Genomic DNA, 23513 nt, shown 5'->3' with positions numbered 1-23513 from the left:
ATATATATATATATATATATATATATTGAGGATATGTGAAGAGAAAAAATGATGTATTGCCACATATTTTCATTCTACTGCACAAGATAATTTCAGCTAGAATTCAGCAAAAATTGCTGATACTGATACCTATAAAATGCCAACGTCTAATCACTGAAGATCTGGGGAAGTGTGTAAATACTTAATCTGCTTTTAGTTTCTTTTTCTGAGGATGGGTAGGTTTGAGTAGTCTTTCTTTTTTTTCTTCTTCTTCTTTTAGAGGATATGTGAAGAGAAATATGATGTATGGCTACATGTTTTCATTCAAGTGCACATGATAATTCAACAGTTAGAATTCAGTATAATTGTTGATACCTAGTGTCATCTTCTGATCACTGAAGATTTGCAGGAGTGTGTGAATACTTCTGCTTTTAGTTTCTTTCTCTAGAGAATGCAAGCATTGTGTAACCAGCCATGATTACTCTCAGATTCAAACAATAGTTATTGTTGGGTCGTTTTCTTTGTTGTTGTTGTTGTTGTTGTTGTCATTGTTGTTGTTGTTGTTTTGTGTGTTTGTTTTTTTAAATACAAAAGTGTTTCAGTCTAGGGAGGATGAAGGCTACCTAAAAAAAAGGTTTACTCAAATGCATGTTTTTACATTGATGCTCATTCTTTGCAACAGAACATTTGTGCTATCTATGAGATATGGTAATGTTGTTTAAACCTTCAACTCTCTTTGATATCCTAGTGTAATTCACTTTATCTCTCTGGTTTCTAGAATTTGTAATTTGTATTTGGTCAGTCAATCTTCTTAACAATAAACACTTAGATTTCTTTAAACAGGTCATGGCCAGAGATTAAAACCTACTAATCATTAGTCTCAACATTATCAGCCAATAATGTCTGTTTGTCGATGGCTGTTTACTTCTAGCTTTGATCATTAAACATTGTTATGCTTGGGTTGTTGATTTTTATTTTCTAAGGGATCTGTGAAGGGAAACTAATGGTCTTTCTATTAATCTTTTGACTGATGTGATTTTAGCTAGAATTCAATTAACAACCACTGCTTTTTTCTGCAGTCTAAATTTGGGAGAGCTTGTGAATACTTCTCCAATAGCCATAAGTTTCTTTGTCCTGAGAACACAAATTATGCCGCAGTATCAGCTTTTCTTTTCTTTTTTGCATCGAACAATATATTTTACACTGAAATGTTTCAGTCCACCATAAAGGCTACCAGTAAAAGTTCATACTTGCGTTTATTTTCACACATTTTTTGATTCTTTACAACAGTAAAGTCGCATTATCTATAAGATAAGGTCTTGTTGGTAAAACCTTCAACTGGTTTTTAACAACCTACTGTATTTCACTTTATCTCTTTGGTTTCTACAGTTTACATTTGGATAATCAATGCTCTTTATCAATGACCTTCAAACATTCAGATTGGGTTTTTAACATTTTTATGGCATCACGTTGAAACCTACAAAATATATTAGCTGTAATGTTGCAGACATCAATGAATGCTTGACTGTGGATGATTATTTACATTTTAGCTTCCATTACATAACATCATGAAATGTTTGAAGATGTTACCCTGGATGCTTGTTGAGACCTACATTTATCTGTTTCTAAGGTTAATTACACCAAGAAATCTCACATTCAGTCTGTTTGCAATCAAATTTTAGGTTCAACTGATTTAAAATTCAGAGATGTTGGGAATGGTAATACTAATCACACTGCAGTTGGCCCAGACATGCAAGCAACCATTAATTTCTAATCTTCTGCAACAGCATTCCTATTTCTCTGCAGTTAAGCAACTTTATGAAAGAAACATTTCATGTGTACAGATAAAAATCAGAAGAGAGAAAAAAAAAATGTCAGGCTGCCAAAATACCCTAACCAAATCTCATAAATACTTGTGAGTTATATGCATCTGAATGGGTAAAAATAATTCCTACATTGTAAGTCATTGAGATATTCATATTCTCTTGTCAAGACATGGCAAGATATCAACATTTTCAGGTAACCTCCAACACAGTCATGAAGACATAGTGGCTCTACAATTACCCTAGAATTACCAACAGAACAACCGTTCATGCTTACTTTTGACAACAGTCTGATAGGAGGCCACATGGAAACATTACATGCAAATAATGGAGCAAAGCAATTTTATTTTGATTATAACAGACAAACACTCATGCTGTTAGACATTACACACAGACTTTGAAAAAAAAAAAAAGATGTTTTTGAAAGGGGAGATGGATGAAAATAGAGAGAGATTTTGATGAAGAGTAAATTTTGAATAAAGCATCAATATTACTACATATTTGAAGGGGATAGTTTTGAAGTATGCTATTCCAGCATGTGTATTAATTGTGTAACCAGGAGGGATGGTGTTTAAAGTTTTAACTGCTCCAAAATAACTGTCGGTGGTACAGTCAGGACCAACACTGTGGCACAAGCTAGACAGAATTTGGGGCATGTTAGTCAATGCCCTGAAGTGTCATCACAATGATGAATGAAATAATTTTTATCACATCTGAGGATCAGTAATATCAGCATATGTATTATGACTTATAAACATTAGATATATTCATGTTCCCCTAATGTAAAGCTAACCTTCTTAGAATTCTCAAAAATGCTTCATATCAATCATTTTCATGCATATTTTGATAACATTGATAGATATACACTGTACATATGTTATTGCATACACCGAAATCACCATTGATTGAGCCTCTTCTTATTTTCTAATTTGGCTCTCCTTGTTTCATTTAGATGTTTGTAAAGAATGGCTGGATAAATATGAACTGTCTACACACCTGGTCACTAGGCTGACCGGTGTCTTGCCACTGGTGATGACCGAGATGTTGGCAGACCACTGGACATTCGTCTGCTTCTCCGTCTGCTGACAGGACGTGGCCGGAACCTCCTGGATGGTCAGGTTGACCATGCTGGTCCAGTTGGAGCACATGGTGTTCATCCACCAGGGAGGGATGACCCTGGGCCACCAGGACCAGTGATGGGTGGGGAACGGGTACCAGAAGCGAGGATACCTGGAATTAAGGAGTTTGCAGCCAAGGCACAGCTGGTGTAAGTCATGTAATTTGTATATCAATATCAATGATCCTTGCCCCCATTTCCACTCATTTCATACAACCAATTTAGCTATATCTTTTTTTTTCTGGTCATCCGTTGGTCAAGAGCAAACTTTGACAGTGGAAAATGGTTCTATGCAATGAAATACTGGATGGACAGGAAGGAAATACAGGAAATGCACTCTTTGATTGCGAATGCCCCACAAATATATATGAATGATATGATTAGGATATCATAAAGATTAGATTTCATATCATTTTGTATTACACAAGATGGAGAAAGAATGAGAAAGAGATATAGAGAGTTCAAGAAATTAATTGGGAACAATGTGATTGCATTCATAGTACAGCATGTTTTACAGTAGAGTAGCATGCTTGATGTTAAAAAACAAATGCTTGTATTTATTCCATTCAGGACATGGTTGCTAATTGGAGACTTACTTACAATGTTGAAGAGTACAAATAATCATTTCTACAAAAAAAGCAACAAAATCGATGTTTGTACATAGCCTGCCCTCTTCAGTATTTAAAATCAGTCCCCAATGAATCAAAATGAATTCAGCAGGTGACTAGGAAATGACGGAGTAGTACATTCATATAAGGATGATCCGTACCACTGTGGCCAGATGTTAGGGTGATACCCATCGTGGGCGGGGTCCAAAGCAGCGGTGTTCATCCAGCTCTTGGCTGGGAGGGGCCAGGCGGGCGGGGTTGGCCAGTCGGCACACCACGGCACAAAGGTCAAAGTTGAGAGGACTTGATTGATGCCCTGGAGGGAGCCTGCATGACACACAATGAACCAAGAGAGCATGACAATTAACTGGATCCCAGTGAGCAAGAATTTCAAAGCAAATAAAGTCTTTGGCTGCCATCTTACCATGCTAAAATCATCCATTGTTATTCCATTTTCTCGCTATGTTTAGCCACAGAGACATATATTTCATTGTCAGAGTCTAGCGTGCATACAAGAATGAGTCTGACAGAGAGGGAGAGGTAGATCGTTATCTGACTCACCTATCATTTGGATGAGCTGACCGCCATTGTTATTCACCTCATTCTCAACAGGATGAGGCATCTTGAAGGTGCCAAACCTGTACAGCAAATTGTAGACTTTGTCAGCGGATATGTCCTTTGGTATGATTTCAACCGTCTGTTGGAAAAATACAAAGAAAAAAGAAAGAGATATGATGTTCACAAAATGAAAGAATTCTGCCTCTCACTGACATTGGGTCATTTCTTGAAAAGTTTGAAAATCTGCAAGTTTTAAACCTCTTGGTCTGTGTTCTACACACTCTTCATTGAAAGGTGTTTTTTTTTTGTTTTTTTTTTTTGGGGGGGGAAAGATTCAGGTAATACAATCTGCAACCTACATTGTAGCTGGATCATAGTACACAGACTGCAAAAATTAATGCAAACTGAACATATTTTGTACAACAGATACCCTCAAACATTTCTTGGGCAGATGTGTACTGGGAGAAGGTGCAACAGTTGCAGCCAGACTTGATGAAATTCATATAGAAATACATCCCTGTACATTCAAAACCACTGATCTCATACACAAGTCAAGCATCATTACCAAAAATTTGGAGTAAAACACAATAACTATACAGAATGGGGAACAGAAATCAAGAAGCACAAAAAAGTGGTGCAAAATATGATTCTGGGCTAAGAACCCACTTTACCCTCGGAATGAAGACGACGTCCTCTGTCAGGTCTTGTCGGACAAACAGCTGACCACCCTTGTCCAACTGCACAGTGACCACGTAGGTCCCCTCGACACCATCGACATCGACCACACGGAGGTCGTGGAACACAAAGGGGGAGTTCTGGGTGGTGTTCAGAGCAATGGGGATGTGGCTGGGGATCTGGTCGACGATGGGTTTCGTTGGAAGCTCAGAGCCAACAGCGTCAATCCCTTTGACCTCCTCTTGCCTGTTAATGACAATGCTCTGGAGGGGGTGGATGTGGAAGTTAACTGTCTTCTTAACAGTTGTTGTCTCGCCATGGCTCTCCGGCTTTATCAAGTGAACGTTGAGGCAGTGCTCTGCAGCTGATGAAGGGGCAGCTCTGCAAAATTAGACAATAACATTAACCAGAATTATCGCCTTCCAATAACTGCCGCCCAGCAATATAGAAAACAGTGATGATGGTCACTGATAGTGATGTTCATGAAAATGGAAAACAAGTTGCTGACAATGGTGGTGATGATGGAGAAATGACCTTGATTTGATTTGATTTGATTTATTTACAAAATGCATATACATACATTACATAAAAATATGTACATAGTTTGTAAATGGAATATGTCATATTCATTTTGTGTGGATCGTCATAAGCTATGAAAAGCTTGACTGGGTCGTCCAGTAAATATAACTTACACATAATTATGTACAGAAACATTATACAGAAAAAAAAAATTGATTGTGATATTCATCACATCTCAGCACCATGAACCGAATAGCAATGTGGTCTGAATCAAAGCTTAACAATCAGATTATATCTGCAAAATCTATGATTGTTCTCAGACACAATAAAGATAATAGCAATGATGTACATCAAACAAATGCTGAATATGCAAGTAGAAGTTTTCTTCCTTTTTTCTTTCGTCTGTTACCACAAGTTCTGATATATACAAGAACAGCTGACTTTTCCCAGCTATTGTAAATGGTACGGTCACTTAGAATGACATTTCTCCATGTGCCAAAAAAACAAAACAAAAACAAACAGGAAACAAAATGAGTACCCACACAATACCAGGGAGGTCACATGAGCTACAATTAAGGTTAAATTTCTATGAACATCAAGCAGAAAGAGATTTATAACACTTGTACTTCAGGTATATGAAATGGATATTGCATATATGGATGAAGTGGAAATTGCATGGATATGTGATATTACCAAAATGAGGCACTCACCGCAAGATCAAGTTCTGCGCTCTGTCCACATTAAAAGAGCGCAGTTCATTGAACGATAGCTGGCGCTCTCTATCAAAAATCTGCCAGCCATCAGGCAGATTGAGGTGGCAATGACAGTCACCTGGCGGATCGCATAAGAATTTGTTTTTATTTAAAGAGATGAATCAAAACTAAGATCACTAGTTGCATTTTAGATAGAGAAAATGGACAACTGTTTGATACATCCATGATTCACAATAATAGTCTCCAGTTTTAAAAATTGCATGGACAAATCATGTTGGCTTCAATTTTTCGCTCATGATATTCATATGCACATACAAAACTGTACATGAAGCTTGCTTCTTTAATAAGACTACTATTAATATCTCATATGGTAACCAAAAATGTGATCAGTCAATTACCTTAGGCTACTTTGATGCATTCATATTGAAGAAATTACATCAAATACACCCCGTGCCTAAATAGTCAAAGTGTCAGATCAAACATGCATCTTTAATTGGTCATGCTCTAAAAGATTTCAAATCAAATGTCTCGAGTTGATTGAACCACTAATAAACCGACAACTATGTATTGCAATTTGATGTAGTCACATTATACATTATTGTTTCACAACACTTTGATCAAATAATTGACTCTTGACTTTCAAACTGATTTTGTTCCATAATGACTGCAGCAAAAATACACATTCAAAACAAGACCAAGGGAGGTATATATGTACAAAAGAGTTTTTTCCCACACAGTCTGCAGGGAAGAGGCAAAGTTTTTTCTTCATTTTCATTGATAGATAGCTGGGGAAAGTCTACAGCTTGCAAGCACAGGGCCATTACTTCAATGAAACACAAAAAGCAATCAAACAAACAAACAAACATTAAAATTGGTGTGATTACTGACCACCAGACCTGTCGCAGATCAAGTCATGGGCACAGCTACAGATGGCCAGTGACAAGTCCTCTCCAGTACCCTGATTCTGCCCATCGATGACGATGTCGAGTGAGATGTTCTCTGCCTCCAGGCCAACGATATGGCTGCGGACGTCAAGCGAGGGCAGACTCCTGGCCTCTGGCTCCACAGAGATGGTGACTGTATTGAAATCACTACTTCCTAAGTTGTCGTCCACTTGGTACGTGAAATCGACGATGCCGATGAAGTCCTCGGGGGGTCTGATTGGGACAAGAAGCAACAGAGAAAACAGTCATCAAATCAGCTCATGGCTATTACGTACATATAGATCTGTACACTTCACAAGAAGAGTCTTTAGTCAACAGACCGTTCTGCTATCTTTGGCAAGTCTTCTGTAGGCCCTACCATAATGCACATATAATGGAAAAATGGTACAGCAATCCACAGCTTGCCCACTCTGAGCAAACTGCTTTCTATGAATGTAAAACAGCTAGATGCTTGATGATGCTCAGGCAAATATCACAACAAATAAAGTTAGCACACAAATAACACCCCAGAATGGCTACTTAAGTCCGACATTAAGCATTACTACTTAAAACGTCAGGTTTTAATTCATACACCATGAAAACTTATAATCACATTAATAATGCATATTACCATATCTGAGCTGCCATGCACACACAATATATTTCGAAGTTTATCCCCATGCAAAAGTGCACTTATAGAATCTGAGCATCTTGAAACATCAATTATGGGTCTAACCCTTGCCATCATGCTGATACGCAATTTCGATACCTTTTACATAAATACACTGTACCATTTCAATGAGATGAGGTAAAAGAATGTTCCTCTCCGATCAATCATACTCACGTGTACACAAAGTATCCTTTCGCTTCATTCACGAGGACCACGTTCACCCGGGGCGAGGTCTGGATGTGAAAGCGCAGGTTAGGCGAGAGCTCCTGTCCAGCCCGTGGGCAAGCGGTCAGCTGGCCAAACAGGACATGGTTGGCATGGGTCTTGAAACTCAGTGGTAAGACATGGAGTTCATCTGCCCCCCAACTGCCAAAGGCTGGATGGAAAATAAAGGGAAAATGCAAAGAGAAATATTGCAGTACTCTAAAAATGTATCAAAATGTAGTATTGACATTTCCATATGTTTGCTTTCCTGAACCACTTCATTCAAGGCAAAAAAGAAAAGAAAGAAAAAAAAACACACACACACACCTGATCAGTGTATTTAAACATACATTGTGTGCATATTGTGTATATTTCTATATATCAAAGAGGGTTTGGTTTTTCATTTTGTTTCCTGCAACAGGAATGTGGCATCAAACTGCATTAATGCAGAAGACAGTCTTCAGTGATCAATGGAGGAAAATGATATGTATGATTTCAATCATTTCAGAGTACTGTAATACTTCCTCTGATGCATCACTGGATATCAGATGTCATGCCGTCAAACCCCCGTTTGAGGCGAGACCCCATCACCAAACGAAGCTGATGGGGTGCTATACCCCCCTAACGATTCCTCGTTTGAGAAGTAGGAGTAGATGTATTAGCCCACTGCAAAATAACTTTCTACTCAGGCGTGGCAAAACCTGGAGGCCAAGCCAAGGTTTAATGACTGCAACAGCTGTCATATTACATAAGAGCATGATAAGGATATCTGCCTGTGGCAGACCATTCAAAGTGCACTCAATTTTCTCTATTCTTTCTAAAGTTTTAGATTTTATATTCTATTGAGGAATTCTATAGTCATCCGTTTTGAATTTCGAACGAAAAAATTTGACCCATAAATAACGAAAATACAGGAATAAGAAGGAGAGCATTGTAGAAGTTCGTCGACACACACACGCACCATGGAGCTACATAGCCCATGCAAAAACCAAAACAATCTCCCCCCCCCCCCCCCCCCCCCCACTGATGCTTAGATTAGGCCAGGGTCAAGAAACAGGTGTTTTATATCTTTGGTTCTTAAGTCCTTGATTGCCAAGATATACACTGGCATTGTCTACAGGGGTGTAGCTTCTCCAAACGCCATAGAGATTTGCCTCATGATCACAAATTGGTTGCAACAATCTCTTACTACACCAGTTAAAAACACATGTGAGATGAATATATTATTACCATACTTAATTTTCATGTAGATGCAACCATTACAGCTGCTACAACTATTACTTCTCAAAAGCGTGCGAAACACTTGTGATTTCCATAGCTTGCTTCATTTATGTAAAATTTTTGATAAAGCCTTTCTCAGTAAATTTGTATAAATGCATTCTATCTAAAATTTACAGACAGCTTGAATGTGGAATGATATCTGGTAACACTCGTAATGAGGGCTCACTTTAAGGGCAATTTACTTCAAAGATACAAATTTGGATTCAGTGTATATAAATGCAGAAATAGTAGAAAAACACATCAGTGAAGTTTGAGAAAAATCAGACAAACTTCTCATATGATACAAATTTTTAAAGTTTTTAGTAAATTTCATATGCTCTCATCACTGAACAAGAATGCTATGCAACAATTTCATTTCATTTCATTTCAATCTATTTCATTTAACTGACAAAAGTATAGATTACAATATGACATTTGCATAATACAAACATTTAGAGTACAACAATTGTTAAAGTCACAACAATTTGTGATGCCAAAGTAGAGGAATGATATATAACTTAGAAATTGCAAGATTTCATATTTCATGAAAAGCACACATGTTGGTATCCTTACTACTATATCATACATTGCAAGCAATATCATTTGTTCTCCCATTGTTCAATCAGGACTTTGCACACAATGCTTTTACAACTTGTACCATATTATGCAGAAGAAGACAACACATATTGCAGTAAAGAGAGAAAAAAAAAAACACAAAGTGATAAGAAGTAGCATAATCCCTGACATTTTACAAGTCTCTTTTGTTTTTTTGTCTACAAGATGCCATAGAGATTAAAAAGTCCCTTGTAGTCTTGCCGAAATCAGTTTGTTATCATTTGTAGGAGTCATTATAACGGCATATTTCAAAGTCTCTGACTCATTTTTCCTGAAGTAGTTAACCCGACTACCTCATAAATCTGATACCTAAACACACAGTGATTCCATTACGAGCACACATGACACAGTACGTGCTACCTGAATATTAATGGCTGCCCACAATGATTAGGAGGTGCTCATTCTACTTAACCTTGTAGTGCCCAGGCACTCAGCTTTACCTGATAAGCCTCTTCAGCAGCATTCAGCATAATTGCTCCTAACCAGCTGGCCTAGTTGTAAAGTGTGTGCTTGCCAAGGAAGCCTACTTACACTGTAGGTGTAACCAGGGAGGTGTCTCTTTTCACCTCCCTGGTGTAACAATGCTGGTGCAGGGAGGTCATAGTAACACGCTGGGATGGATGATTATACATGTAGGTACAGTGTGTACCTGTAATTACTGACAATATGTTTTTCAGACATCTGCATGAATTAGCAAAGAGTTATGAAAAGCACTCCAGCAGATGTGCTAGTTGGTGAGCAAGTGAAGCACAGTACAGTCAAACCTGTCTACAATATGGCCATACCAGGGGAGTAAAAAACGTGGCCATTATAAACAAGTGACCACTATAGACAGGGTCTTTAAAGGGTGTGTACAGTTCTGGTAGAGGTGAGGATTTAGCTTTTAACGCTTTGCAAGATATTCAGAAACCACTCTATGAGACGTCAAAGAGCATGCAATTCTTAGGGGTATCAAAAGTTTATTTGATGGAAATCGGATTTGAAATGGCTGAGATATCCAAAAACAAGGTGAAACAAAGAGATCCTAATAAAAAGTGCAGCCTGTCGCCTATTATCATTATCACTTTTTTTTTTTATATCTCATAGCAGCTATTTGAAAACCAATTTTCATCAAATAAACATTGAATCCTTCTTAAAATTACATGCTCTTTCATATTTCATAGGAGGTTTCTCATTATCTCACTTAGGAATGTTCAAAACATCAATCCCCGCCTCAGCCAGTACTGTACAGTCCCTATAACATGACTCTTCTCTCAGAGGGAATCCTTTTTTTTTCTTTTCTTTTTTTTTTTCGGTGGCCACATATGGAAGGTGGCTCCTTTAGACAGGTGGCCGCTAAGGCAGGTTTGACCGTACCTGGGTTTTATTGGGTTGTTCATGCTGTTTTACTCCAGCAGTACTTGACGTGATGTAACGGGTACTTAAGTGTATTCCTTTCTGACTAATTGCTTTGATTTGGACAGTGTGCAATTTATATTGGAATACAGATTGTTTGAAAAAAGCTCTTTGTGAATAAAAAGGCAAAATCACAGACGACTGAGAGAAAGATATTGTGTGCTTTGTATGCGTGATACATCCTTTTAATAACCAAAATGTACAAGCACTTCATCTTGGGGGACAGATTCTATGAAAAAAGCGCAACTATTTACTGAAAGAAAAAATATCGAAGAAAACAGAAAAGAAAAGAAGGTTTGGTGAAATATTGGAACAGTCACATGGCTTAAACTCAGCTCATGATTATGTCATATTTCCTATGACATACAGTAGATAAAATATGCAAATATAAACTACAAAACAACATGAGCAATCAGGTTAATTTTGCCTGTGTATGAGAGGCAAAAATTGATTTTACCATATCTAATGTAAGGTTCACTAAACTGAAAGGATGAAGGCATCCCGGTGTATTACTATTTTCCTACGTGGTAACCTGGTGTTAAACAAAGAATCTTAGCAGTCAGCTTTAATAGAGGTGGGTAAAATTTCTAATGAGCCCTCCACCAATCATCATAATTTCAAAAGAACTGTGTGTTGGGTCAAAGCAACCATCTAAAGGCTTCACTATTAAGCTTGGTTGAACTTTAGCATATCAAATTGCTTTAATGTTTGAATTCCAGAGGTTAAGAAACTAAATTATGGACATTTCACTCCAAGCTACATTTGCACAAATTGTACTGTTTTTGATAAGACCAAACTCATCCCCCTTCTTTTTCTCCTGTATGTTGACAGATAGGAGAATGATAACCAAACTGATGCATGAGTCGACAGAATCTCAAGGAAAATTCCTGGACAATGGTCTAGCTCTTCTTGCCCTTTGAGCCCACAACAGTTTCAAGATAGTGTAGAGGATGTTGATGATGCATTACTAGATTCTACTGGGTTGCCTGGAATCACTTCACTCCTGAACTTTGCTAATTGCAAAAAAAAAAAAAAAAATTAAAGCAAATGACTGAAAAAAGAAGAACAGTTATATATACCAGTATGAAGTTGAAAGATTTGAGGGGGGGGGGGGGGGGGGGTAGTAAGGAATATTAACAGACAAGGAAATCAAGGCTTGTTTTAGCCTATGTTGATTCCTCCACTTTTTAATACTTTTTTTTACTTACAGCCTCTGCTTTGCACATTTTCATATGCCTGTATGCTTGCATATGTTATTATGTTTCATCTGATTTTTAAATAAGTTGAATTGAATTGAATTGTGCAATTTGATTACTTCATTTGCATAAAATCAAAATGGAATAGTAACATCTGCAGAAGATCACTGACTATACACCAGGGCATTGATATTAGGGGTGCAAACCCAGGCCCATAATCTAATGAAATAATCTAATGAAAGCAGTTTGACAGCCAAACTTCAAATTTTAGAAGAATTTTCTTGTCTACAGACTCCCTTCACGAAAGCTACACGTGCAACCTGTACCTCATAATGTCTATACTTGAAAAATGGGGAGGGTTTGTAGGCATTAATCTAATGAAATAATCTAATGAAAGCAGTTTGACAGTCAAACTTCAAATTTTAGAAGAATTTTCTTGTCTACAGACTCCCTTCATGAAAGCTAACCTGTACCTCATAATGTCTATACTTGAAAAATGGGGAGGGTTTGTAGGCATTTTCCTGTAGGTTTCCCCAAAGTACAATATATGAGGCTTTGTATAGCATGGAAACTGTGTAAATTGTTCATGGCATCATCTTAACCCGTTGAGGACGAGTCCTGGGTATACTCGGGCAGGTAGGAAATGTGTGTTGTAGCAAAATCAAACCGTCCTCAATGGGTTAAAGGCGGGAGGATAGAGAGTTGGAACAAGCCTTGCATAACCTATCCATCTTTTTGTTTTGTTTTGTTTTGTTTTGTTGTTTGGTGGTTTTTTTTTTTTTTGGGGGGGGGGCTGTATAACGATTTTGCTTTAAAAACTTTATATACCTCAATTACAGTATGTATTTGACAAATCAAAGTGAAATACAAACTGTAATTTTGATGTGGCAAGTAAATGTATCCTTCACAAAAAGTTATGAATTGATAGAAGTTGTGTCATAAACCGTCAAGGCTCAATTTTGATTAGAAAATTAGAAGTTAGGCAAATCATTCATTTTGCCAATAGTGCACACTTTTAAAAAAGAACTAAACACTGCAATTTGTGTCTCATGGTCACTTTGTCTGCATATTGACTTGGCCACATATGTAAGCTCACTAAGTTAACTACAGTTAAACTCGACTTAAAGTCGACTTCGCATATGTCGAATAATCGCGTAAGTCGATGATGTTTAAAAAGTCCTGATTTTTCCCCATTGACTTACGTGTATTAATTCGCTCACAAGTCGAATTTTGTAAGTCGAATACTCGCCTAAGTCGATGAAATTCCAAGAACACTTTCACAGAAAAACCACTGAATTCACTGTGCCTAAGTCGAATAAGATTTTATAGTGTAATAAATCACTGTCATTTATTATTCATTATTTATTACTCATTATTATTTTGTTTGTCAGATGAGTTTGAGGTGACAAAAAATGATCTAAATTATCAAGATTCAAAGCGATCGCATGCGATCGTTGAACTCTCTTCGTGTTTGGAGGTCCACTGGTACAGCCCTGTCGGCTGTCGCGATACGTACGTACAGCGACTGGGCTGTGTATAGCAAACACCCAGACTTCATGACGCTTCTCTCCCTATCTTTCCCCCCTCTCCTCTTTTGACTCTTGCTAACTTTGGATGGAATGTGGTGTGGGAAAGTTGAGATATTATGCAACCTTTCTCTACCCGTCTAATAAATGTTGCAAATTCGCACGAATATTTTGGGTCTTTTGTTTTCGCATACAGCCTCGCTGTATGAACGCCTTACTTGCTCCACTCGCAGTAAGGCGTTCGTACAGTACACATGCATTCATTTACATGTACAGTATTGAGCTTGCAGTGTAGCTTGGCATTTGCAGCGCTGTGCAGTGGAGTGGTATGGATGAAGCTGCTGAGGTTTCAAAACAGAAAGTAGGGGGAAAGTTACGGGCACGGCCGGGTAAATCAGAATTGCACCTCTACATGCATTTCAAGCCACGGTATGGTAAACTGGAATCAATCACTGCTCAAATATCGTTCATATTCACTTCCCCAAGGTTTAACAAGGGTGTAAAGTAATCGGACCTGTGCCAATACTAATGCACTGTCCATGCAAAGTTAGCCGCGGCCCTGCCCCCAGGCGACCCGTGCTGTGGCACACCGCTTCAGCTCTCGGCTCCAGATATGTACCGTACGTGTGGTGTAACTGTAAGTCGATTTTTTTCGACTTACGCACAAGTCGAAAATCGCCTAAGTCGATGTGTTTTGCTCAGTCCCGAGAAGATCGACTTATGGGAGTTTAACTGCATATGTATGCTATCTTTTGAGTAATCCTGCACAAAATTTTGATATTAAATTAAGTGTTCTGCAAGGGAAAACCATTTCTACATGTTTCACACAATGCTTTGTTTAGAACAATCATCTTAACTTGGTATTGATGCTTACCTCAAACACTGCACGCTTATCTGCCATTTTCCTGGATTATGTGGAAGACCTATACAAAACATGAAAGAGAAAAACACCCATGAAAAAAGTTTGAGCACTTACTTTTGCAGCTGTTAGCTGTGCAGACAGCAATGCAAGCTGCCAATACAAGAAGAAACTTCATTCTGAATGTGGGATGTTCCAGCTGCCGCTGATCCCTCTGCAAAGAGCTATCTAGCTGCCTCGTACACCACCAGGCACCAAGTGAAACATCACCAACTTGGATGCGTCCTTTTATTGGCCCAATCTTGGCAACAGAATCAGGTTTTAAAGTCTAATGTTTATTAGCAAGATACGGCTACACCATTATGATGAAAACATCATAAAATGACCTGTTTTGTCAACAGTCTGGGCATTGTCCTGACACTGCAAACAAATGATCGTTATCAGTCTGCAGATGAAGCACAGAGACACTGAGCTTTGATCTGTAAGTATGATTAAGATCGAACCATCTTTGACTTGAATGGTCATTTGTCATTTATGGACCCGACTGACATATTGTAGAGAGATTGTAAGCATAAAAAAAATCACACCACACTCATTAACACTTGTGTGCTTAATGATATCTAAACCATATCCATATTGTCGCTGGGGTGATAAGACCTTGTATCTGCAATTTTGGTGAAAATGAGTTTTTTTGATTAATGGTCAAATAATGGGTTAAGTGATGTCCTGTCCAAATCCAAACTGTCTTACTCCAAAAATGAAGCCACCACGGCATGTCAAAGGAAAGGCTATCCCATTCGCCACAGTGCTTTGGCCGCCATGTTTTTTGGCTCTCCTGAACATTTGACATTTTGTAGATCGATACGAGGTCTTATCGCCCCAGCGACGATATGGTATTGGATATCACAGAATTTAGACCTAGTCCACAGGAGCTTGCTTTGACAATGACATACAGAGCAAAAACATCAAGACCTCTAGTTGGAAGGTTCTCAACTGGCTGGGAGTATAAACTGCGAAGGATCCGCAATGCAGGGAGGAGGATCGTTTGGGAGGGAACCTGCAAGGTCAACCCTCTCCCATCGCGTACAGTTGGGAGCTTTTTGCGGGCTAGAATGAGAAATTGTGCACTATAGTTTGGTGCATACCTATAATACACTTTTACTGGCCAGCATACAATTGTAGTTTTCATCTGTTTGCTATGGAAGATGGTCCTGAAAGGCATCATTTTGAGCATTTTTTGCTAAAATTTAGGTCAAGACTGTGGTGAGTCTATATGTATGACTGACATGACTTTATAGTTACCTATGACACAATTTCTAAAGACCTTTTTGATGGGTAGATGTAATTTGTAAGATACAGCCATGTAGGTATCCTCTCGCCAGCAAAGAGAATAAGGAAAAAAGTTTCATCTAACTCAGTTCAGCATTAGATTTCCATATTGGGTTTCCTATATATGCATCCAATTCCATAATGTTTGATATGATCACATACAGTGCACTCCCGTTATAACGAAATGCTCGGGACCGGCAGTTTTCTTTCGTTATAACGAAATTTCGTTATAACCGAACAATACAAAATATAACGAAAATAAGGAACCACCTATATATATCATATTATGTTTGCTGAATACTCATCATACCACTGGAAAGCTATGTGAAATGTGATGGGATAACTGTATTACAATGATAAATGCAAGTTCCCCTCGAGGGGAACTGTGCGTGACACAAGGAGCGAACACACAGTGGTGTGAAGCGTTCACCCATGCAGAGATGCTATAAATGCTTGTTCCGCTACGTATTTTCGAAAGCAATTCGCATTTCGTTATAACGGAGCACATTTCTTTTGTTTTTCTTTGTCTGTGGCGCTCGGAAAAGACTTCGTTATAACGGAAATTTCGCTATAACCGTGTTCGTTATAAGCGAATTTTGTAACATAGACTTTAATAGTGACAATTTTGGGACCAGAAGATTTACTTCGTTATAACGAAATTTCGTTATAACCGTGTTCGTTGTAACGGGAGTGCACTGTATAAGGTTTCATTTATTTTTCTTTTTTTAAAAACCTGGGAGGCATGATGATGGCCATGTCTCTTCATGGTGAGCTTCTTATCTGACATTGGGACATGTATTGGGACATGTATGACCATACATGGCCCAAAGTCAGATAAGAAGCCCACCATGAAGAGGCAGATACCATCAGTCTACATGAGCGTATGATTGCTTGGTGGGTGAGTGCAAGATGGGTCACGGGGCAACTCAAGACTCATGCCATAGCAACATAGGCATAGGCATATAGGCAGCTAGGCAACTTAATTGGTAATGGAAGGTCGGTCTGAGACAATAAATATCATACATTCTAGCAACTAAAAAACCATAAGAACCAACTTTGACTCTGTGACATGCATTAATCCAGTAAAGCTCCCATCAAAACAAACATGGTTATCACGACATTTCAGATACAACATAGTAAAATTCAGATCAAACTAGAAACATCTTTATCTGTTCACATGTGATGTACAGTAGTATCTATACAATTTATTAATTTTTTTCCCTTTTTTTCGGCTACAATCAAATTTCAATAGGCCCAAGCTATCATGAACATTTATAGGAACTAAAAGAAGAAAACTGCCAGTCCCAAGGCTGGACCCTGTTTAACCCCTGTAACAAGCAGTAAAGTTGCCCCCAGTATATTTGACCCTGCAGATACTCCCTCCTGATAAGTACCCCCTCCCCATCACCAAGAGTGGAGCAGTCTGCAAGTAGCTTAATTTGCATATTAAATCCCAAGCCAGCCAAGAGCTGTTAGAGAGTTCTTTGTGGGTGCACAAAGACCCCAATAATTTGTCATTGTTCTAGCTGCTCTACCAAGGTGAACACCTATCTCCCACTGAGCATCTCCTCAAATCTGAAATTTGCCCAGAAAATCTATAGCCCGAAGGTATGTTACTGTATCTTTTTATTGATTTTCTGCTAGTTCCATTCACAGAGTATAAATAGTTAAAGTTGTATACTTGCCAGTATTGATGATGAAAGTTTTCAACTCATGCAAGTTTGAGTGATGTACTATATAACTTGTGCATGGTTAACGTGTTATTGGTATGGAGAGTGTAAGTGAACAAAATTGAATTTGTATGTTAGTCATGAATATTGTGAACAAAATTGAATTTGTGTGTTAGCCATATATTAGCAGTGTGTTACAAGGTAGTACAAAAATGTATGATGCTAACGTAGTATATATTTGTAACTAAAATATGTATATGAAGTAGATGAAACTTATGAGGAGTTCGAAGAGTTGTCTCATAAGGTATACCATGCTGTGTTGCAAGGAACTCTGCGATGCAAGAACACAGGATTTTTTGTGATGCTAAGCTGTGTGTGTGTCTGTGTGTATGAAAGAGATATTTTGCCTCATGGGGCCAATGTGTAGGCTTACTATACAGATTACTACATGGAAGCATATCTATGCAAATTAGGTGGAAGCTTGGATGTGTGTGGAGTGCAAGGTGGCAGAGAGATGAAGAGAGTGAGGCAGAGAGAGGGAGAGACAGGATGAGAGAGAGAGAGGGGGATTGATTATCTCTGTGTGTGTGTGTGTGTGTGTGTGTGTGTGTGTGTGGAAAGGTCTTGTATATACTTGATACATGTATATCTGAGTGAAGGTATTAGGGCATGGCACAGAGTGCAGTATTTTGTTGCATACTCTCCCTGACCAGTCCCTCTTGTTACTATGGCAACAAGATAAGACTCAGTAGAGCCAAGGAAGGAGTATGCTTTGTACACATGCACTGTGTGGCTGAATACAATTGTTACCTTAAAGGACAAGTTCACCTTCATTAACATATAAGGATTGAGAGAATGCAGCAATATTAGTAGAACACATCAGTGAGAGTTTTAGGAAAATTGGACAATCGATGCAAAAGTTATGAATTTTTAAAACTTTTGTGTTGGAACCGCCGGATGAGGAGACTACTAAGGCTTGTGATGTCATATAGAGTACAACAGTATAAAGAAAATGTAAAGAAAATTCAACATATTTTCACTTTTTTCGCATAGTAAAAGAGCACTTGACTTGCCTCATTCTAAAGGCGATGGGAATAATATTACCCATATATATGTCAGTAACGAGTCAAGGGAATGTGTACTTTTTTCAAATGATGAAATTTTGTGAAATTCTCTTTATATTTTCGTTATATGGTTGTACACATGTGACATCATACACTGCAGTAGTCTTCTCATCCAGCGGTGACTGCACAAAAACTTCAAAATTCATAACTTTTGAACGGATTGTCTGATTTTCCTCAAACAATACAAGGAAAATATAAAGAGAATTTCACAAAATTGTACTTTTTGAAAAAGGTGCACATTTCTCTGACTTGTCACTGACGTATGTTAAAGGTAATATTATTCCTCCTTGCCTTCTGAAAGAGGGAAGTCAAGTGTTCTTTTAGTATGCGAGAAAAGTGAAAATATCTTTAATTTTCCTTATACTTTCTTTATATCGCTGTACTCATGTGACATCACAAGCTGTAGTAGTCTTAGCATCCAGCAGTGACTATAAGCAGAAACTTCAAAAAATCATGACTTTTAAACGGATTGTCCAATTTTCCTCAAACTCTTGCTGCTGTGTTCTATCAATATTGCTGCATTCACTCAATCCACATGTCTATGAAGGTGAACTTGTCCTTTAATGTCACATCTATGACACTTTACTGTCACATCTATGACAACTTGTCACTGATGACAAGTTTTATGAAATGGGGCCCCTGGTTTGCACACAGAGTGCAACCTCATCACACAGTGCAGAGCAATGTGCTCGCAGGGTTACATGACCTCCCACTGACCAGCCAGGCGAAAATGTTTTGGCCAGGGATTAACCTTTCCGACCCCTGCACTGGGCAGGAGCAGAAGTGCACATTTTCACCCAAATACACTGTATATTATGTGAAACTGCTAGTGGCTCATTGAGACCACAAGGCTAGCAGAACATTGACAGCACGCTAATCGAGAAAAGAGAGTGCCTCAGCATCCTGTTTCGAAATACTGTGCATTAAACGGGTCTCATAATAGTTGGTGAGTTTACAACCTTTTTTCCTCCTTTAAAGGTAGGGGATACCTTTTACAGACCTCCCAAAATGCAGCAAAACATTAAATATGAACCTCAGGGGACTTGTTTAGGCCACTGCTGAGAAATTTGGAAGTCAACAGTTATCTACAATTTGAATAATGCACAAAACTCAACTACTCAGTAGTTCTGAGTTACACGAATTACTGCTGTTACACGAATTGATCTGGAAATAAATGTTCTATTGAAAAAAAAAATTCTGTGTGTTGTTTGTTGCAGTCTTCTGTATTTTTTTTTTTATCTATAAACACAAATCTAAAAGTATAAGAGCTGATGTAATAACATATAGAGTGTGTGGCAAGAATGTATATAGAAATGTTTGTAAGTTTTGATGAACTTTCTTCACAAAATATACATGATGGACACACATGCAGTGCATGGGTCTGCAAAGGTAGCCTAGTAATGTACTGGAATTTACGGTGAGCCCCGGAAAAAAATTCAATTCAGAATCTAACGGTCAATAAAAATGTACTAAATGTTACCTTCCACTTTCAATACTTTATGGGAGTTTCTAAAATGATACTCTCTTCAACATACCACTGTGTTTATACAACTCTTCATTTGAGGCATGCAAATGGGATTCCCTACCTTTAAGTTGATACACTGTTTTGTTTATAAGTTGTTTTTCCTCAGTTGTGAATGATATATTCAGATCCATTATGAGAATCATGAGTATAGCACATATTGCTTCATAATCATAATCATGTGTTTCAGGATCTTTGTTAAAGGACAAGTTCACCTTCATTAAAGGACAAGTTCACCTTCATAAACATAAGGATTGAGAGAATGCAACAATATTAGTAGAAACACATCAGTGAAAGTTTGAGGAAAATTGGACAATCGATGCAAAATTTATGAATTTTTAAAATTTTTGTGTTGGAACTGCTGGATGAGGAGACTACTACAGCTTGTGAGTCATATGTGTACAACAGTATAAAGAAAATATAAAGAAAATTCAACATATTTTCACTTTTTTCACATAATAAAAGAGCACTTGACTTGCCTCTTTCCAAAGGCAGGGGGAATAATATTACCCATAACATATGTCAGTAACGAGTCAAGGGAATGTGTACTTTTTTCAAAAGATGAAATTTTGTGAAATTCTCTTTATATTTTCCTTATATTGTTGTACGCATGTGACATCTAAGTTATTCACACACTGCAGTAGTCTTCTCATCCAGCGGTGACTGCACAAAAACTTCAAAAATTCATAAGTTTTGAACGGATTGTCTGATTTTCCTCAAACTTTTACTGATGTGTTCTACTAATATTGCTACATTCTCTCAATCCTTATGTTAATGAAGGTGAACTTGTCCTTTTACTTGCATTTAGCTATGATGGATGGGAAATTTAGTGTCAGTATGGAAAGACAAGTTTATGTGTCAGACTACTGAGATACAACCATCATGGAATATTGAATATAACATGTTGGTAAATTATTGTTAATGCCTAGTTTACAGTTTACTGATATTGAAGTCTACTTGATGTCATATTCTTTTTGCTTTGTATTATCTTCACTTCTGTTGGGTGAATGATTGGTTTCATAGTCTTTTACATAATATATGATACACTGTTTTCATGTGAACCTATGCAGTGATACATTGAGATTTGATAGCTGGTTTAGCTGAGAATTTCTCATTGAAATCATTCTTTTCTTGTACATGGTTATATTCTATGATGTATTGTTGAGTAAACATCAGACATTCAGTTTGTTATTTCCAGTACATGACACCTCTTTGGGGTTGGTGCTGTAACACATCTTTCTCTATGATGCGTTTATCCTGCATCACACCCCGTTGAGGGGCGCTGTAACCAGTGTACCAGTATACTTAGAGTGAGTCAACAGCCTGTATCATATAATGTTATCATCTTTGAGTTGGATCTTCCCTCTATAGAGTTCCTTGTCTTTATCACAAGTTCCATGTTCTAGTGCATAGCTACTACACGTTACAATAACAGCACATGAATGAAACCCCCCCCCCCCTCCCGCATCTAGCCTGCCCCTTTTCCCAGCTCACTGTAGCGTGACACTCTGTCATTAGGGCTAGGCAATCTAGCAGACAAGAATTTTATGAAAGGATCAATTGATTTAAATTCAATTCAATTTATTGAAAACCAAACCAAACATAGTCCCCAAGAAGCACAGCTTGTGAGTGGGGCCTACTGTAACATATAATATATAAACAGTTATAACATATAAAAACATTTAGTTGCATTGGCTAAGCCACGATTTATCTCGAGTCCTAGCCTAGGGTAACTGTGACCAGCAGCCCCATACGGGACGCTATGCGTATGGGGCTGCTGGTCGCAGTTAAGCCTACTAGGGTACCGTAAAAGTGGATATTTTCGCGCGACTAATTTTTCGCGCTTGCATGGCCGGGTCAGAAGAGTTTCGTGTGTTTTAATTCCGAGGAATCAAGACATCACGCACAGGAACATATAGCAAGCAAAAATATTCGCGTGCTTTTATTTTCGCGCTAGTGTCTGGTTGCGTGAAATGCGCGAAAATTTCAACATCGCGAAAATTTCCACTTTTACAGTATAGTTAAAGGACAAGTTCACCTTCATAGACATGTGGGTTGAGTGAATGTATGCAGCAATATAGTACCATAGTAGAACACATCAGTGAGAGTTTGAGGAAAATTGGACAATCCATTCAAAAGTTATGAATTGTGCCTTTAAAGTTTTTGCTCACTCAATGTGCTCAAGGTTGGATGAGAAGACTATTATAGCTTGTGATGTCACATGTTTTATGTGTACAACGATATAAAGAAAATTCAACATATTTTCACTTTTCTCGCATAACTAAAGAACACTTGACTGATCTCTCTTTCAAAAGGCAGGGGGAATAATATTACCCTTAACATATGTCAGTAACAAGTCGAAGAATTGTGCGCTTTATTCAAAAAGTGAAGATTTGTGAAATTCTCTTTTTATTTTCTTTATTTCGTTGTACGCATATGGGATAACTGACATCATACACTGTAGTTTAAATATAGTAGTCTTCTCATCCAGCAGTGACTGTGCAGATGCTTAAAAATTCATAACTTTTGAACGGATCTGATGGTCCGATTTTCACCAAACTTTCACTGATGTGTTCTAGACACTAATATTGTTGCATTCATTCAATCCACATCATGTAAATTATATGAAGGTGGACTTGTCCTTTTAGTTAAGGGTTGGGTTGGGGTTAGCCCGACCAGACACTGTTACGCTATAGTCGCGACGTACCATGTACAGCGACTGGGCTGTGTATAGTTAGGTTGGGGTATTTTTTCTCGTATTCTACTTACCTCAGCCTAGGTCCTTTTGAAGGTTTTGCACTTCTTTTATTGGGGTTCCACAGTCTTCTTCTTCTGATGATGATGATGATTAAGTCTGCCTCCTTCAATAGGCTGAAGATTCTTGCAGACTGTGCTATTTACATTGTAATACAGTCCATGTAGTTGGCACTAACGCAAATGGCAATGCGTGGGCAGCAGGCGGCAGCATGGACCTAGATCACGTAGCAGACGAAATCTTATGCCAGTGTTTACTACACGTGTACACACGTTGTGGTGAGCGCGGGGCGGCCGCGGGCGGCTAGAATACTAGTGACGCATAGCGCGAGCGTGTGATGAAACCAGCTTGCACATTTGCAGGCAAGGAGGATCGCGCGCTCGCAAGCGCTCCTAAATACCCTGGACATGAGATCGCGCAAGATGGCTAGCTTACCTGAGACTGTCGGGAACAAAAATACCAATAAAAAGGGA

The 23513-nt window shown here is 38.2% G+C and overlaps 1 protein-coding gene across 1 annotated transcript in view; it reads right to left on the bottom strand.

The window, feature by feature from the left end:
- LOC140242819 (uncharacterized) overlaps positions 1-23513 on the bottom strand; it is a 34671-nt gene that overhangs the window by 11032 nt on the left and 126 nt on the right. Inside the window, exons 2-9 of the mRNA XM_072322574.1 lie at positions 23476-23481; positions 7760-7961; positions 6881-7149; positions 5990-6110; positions 4757-5141; positions 4089-4224; positions 3689-3854; positions 2799-3032 (exon numbers count right to left, since the gene is read on the bottom strand). Of these exons, the coding sequence (XP_072178675.1) occupies positions 2799-3032; positions 3689-3854; positions 4089-4224; positions 4757-5141; positions 5990-6110; positions 6881-7149; positions 7760-7961; positions 23476-23481 (1519 nt within the window). The remainder of the gene's footprint in view (positions 1-2798; positions 3033-3688; positions 3855-4088; positions 4225-4756; positions 5142-5989; positions 6111-6880; positions 7150-7759; positions 7962-23475; positions 23482-23513) is intronic.

The sequence above is a fragment of the Diadema setosum genome, chromosome 2 (assembly GCF_964275005.1).
Source record: "Diadema setosum chromosome 2, eeDiaSeto1, whole genome shotgun sequence".
NCBI classification, from domain to species: domain Eukaryota; kingdom Metazoa; phylum Echinodermata; class Echinoidea; order Diadematoida; family Diadematidae; genus Diadema; species Diadema setosum.
Note: the sequence above shows the minus strand (reverse complement) of the source record. Positions and strands in the feature narration are given on the sequence as shown.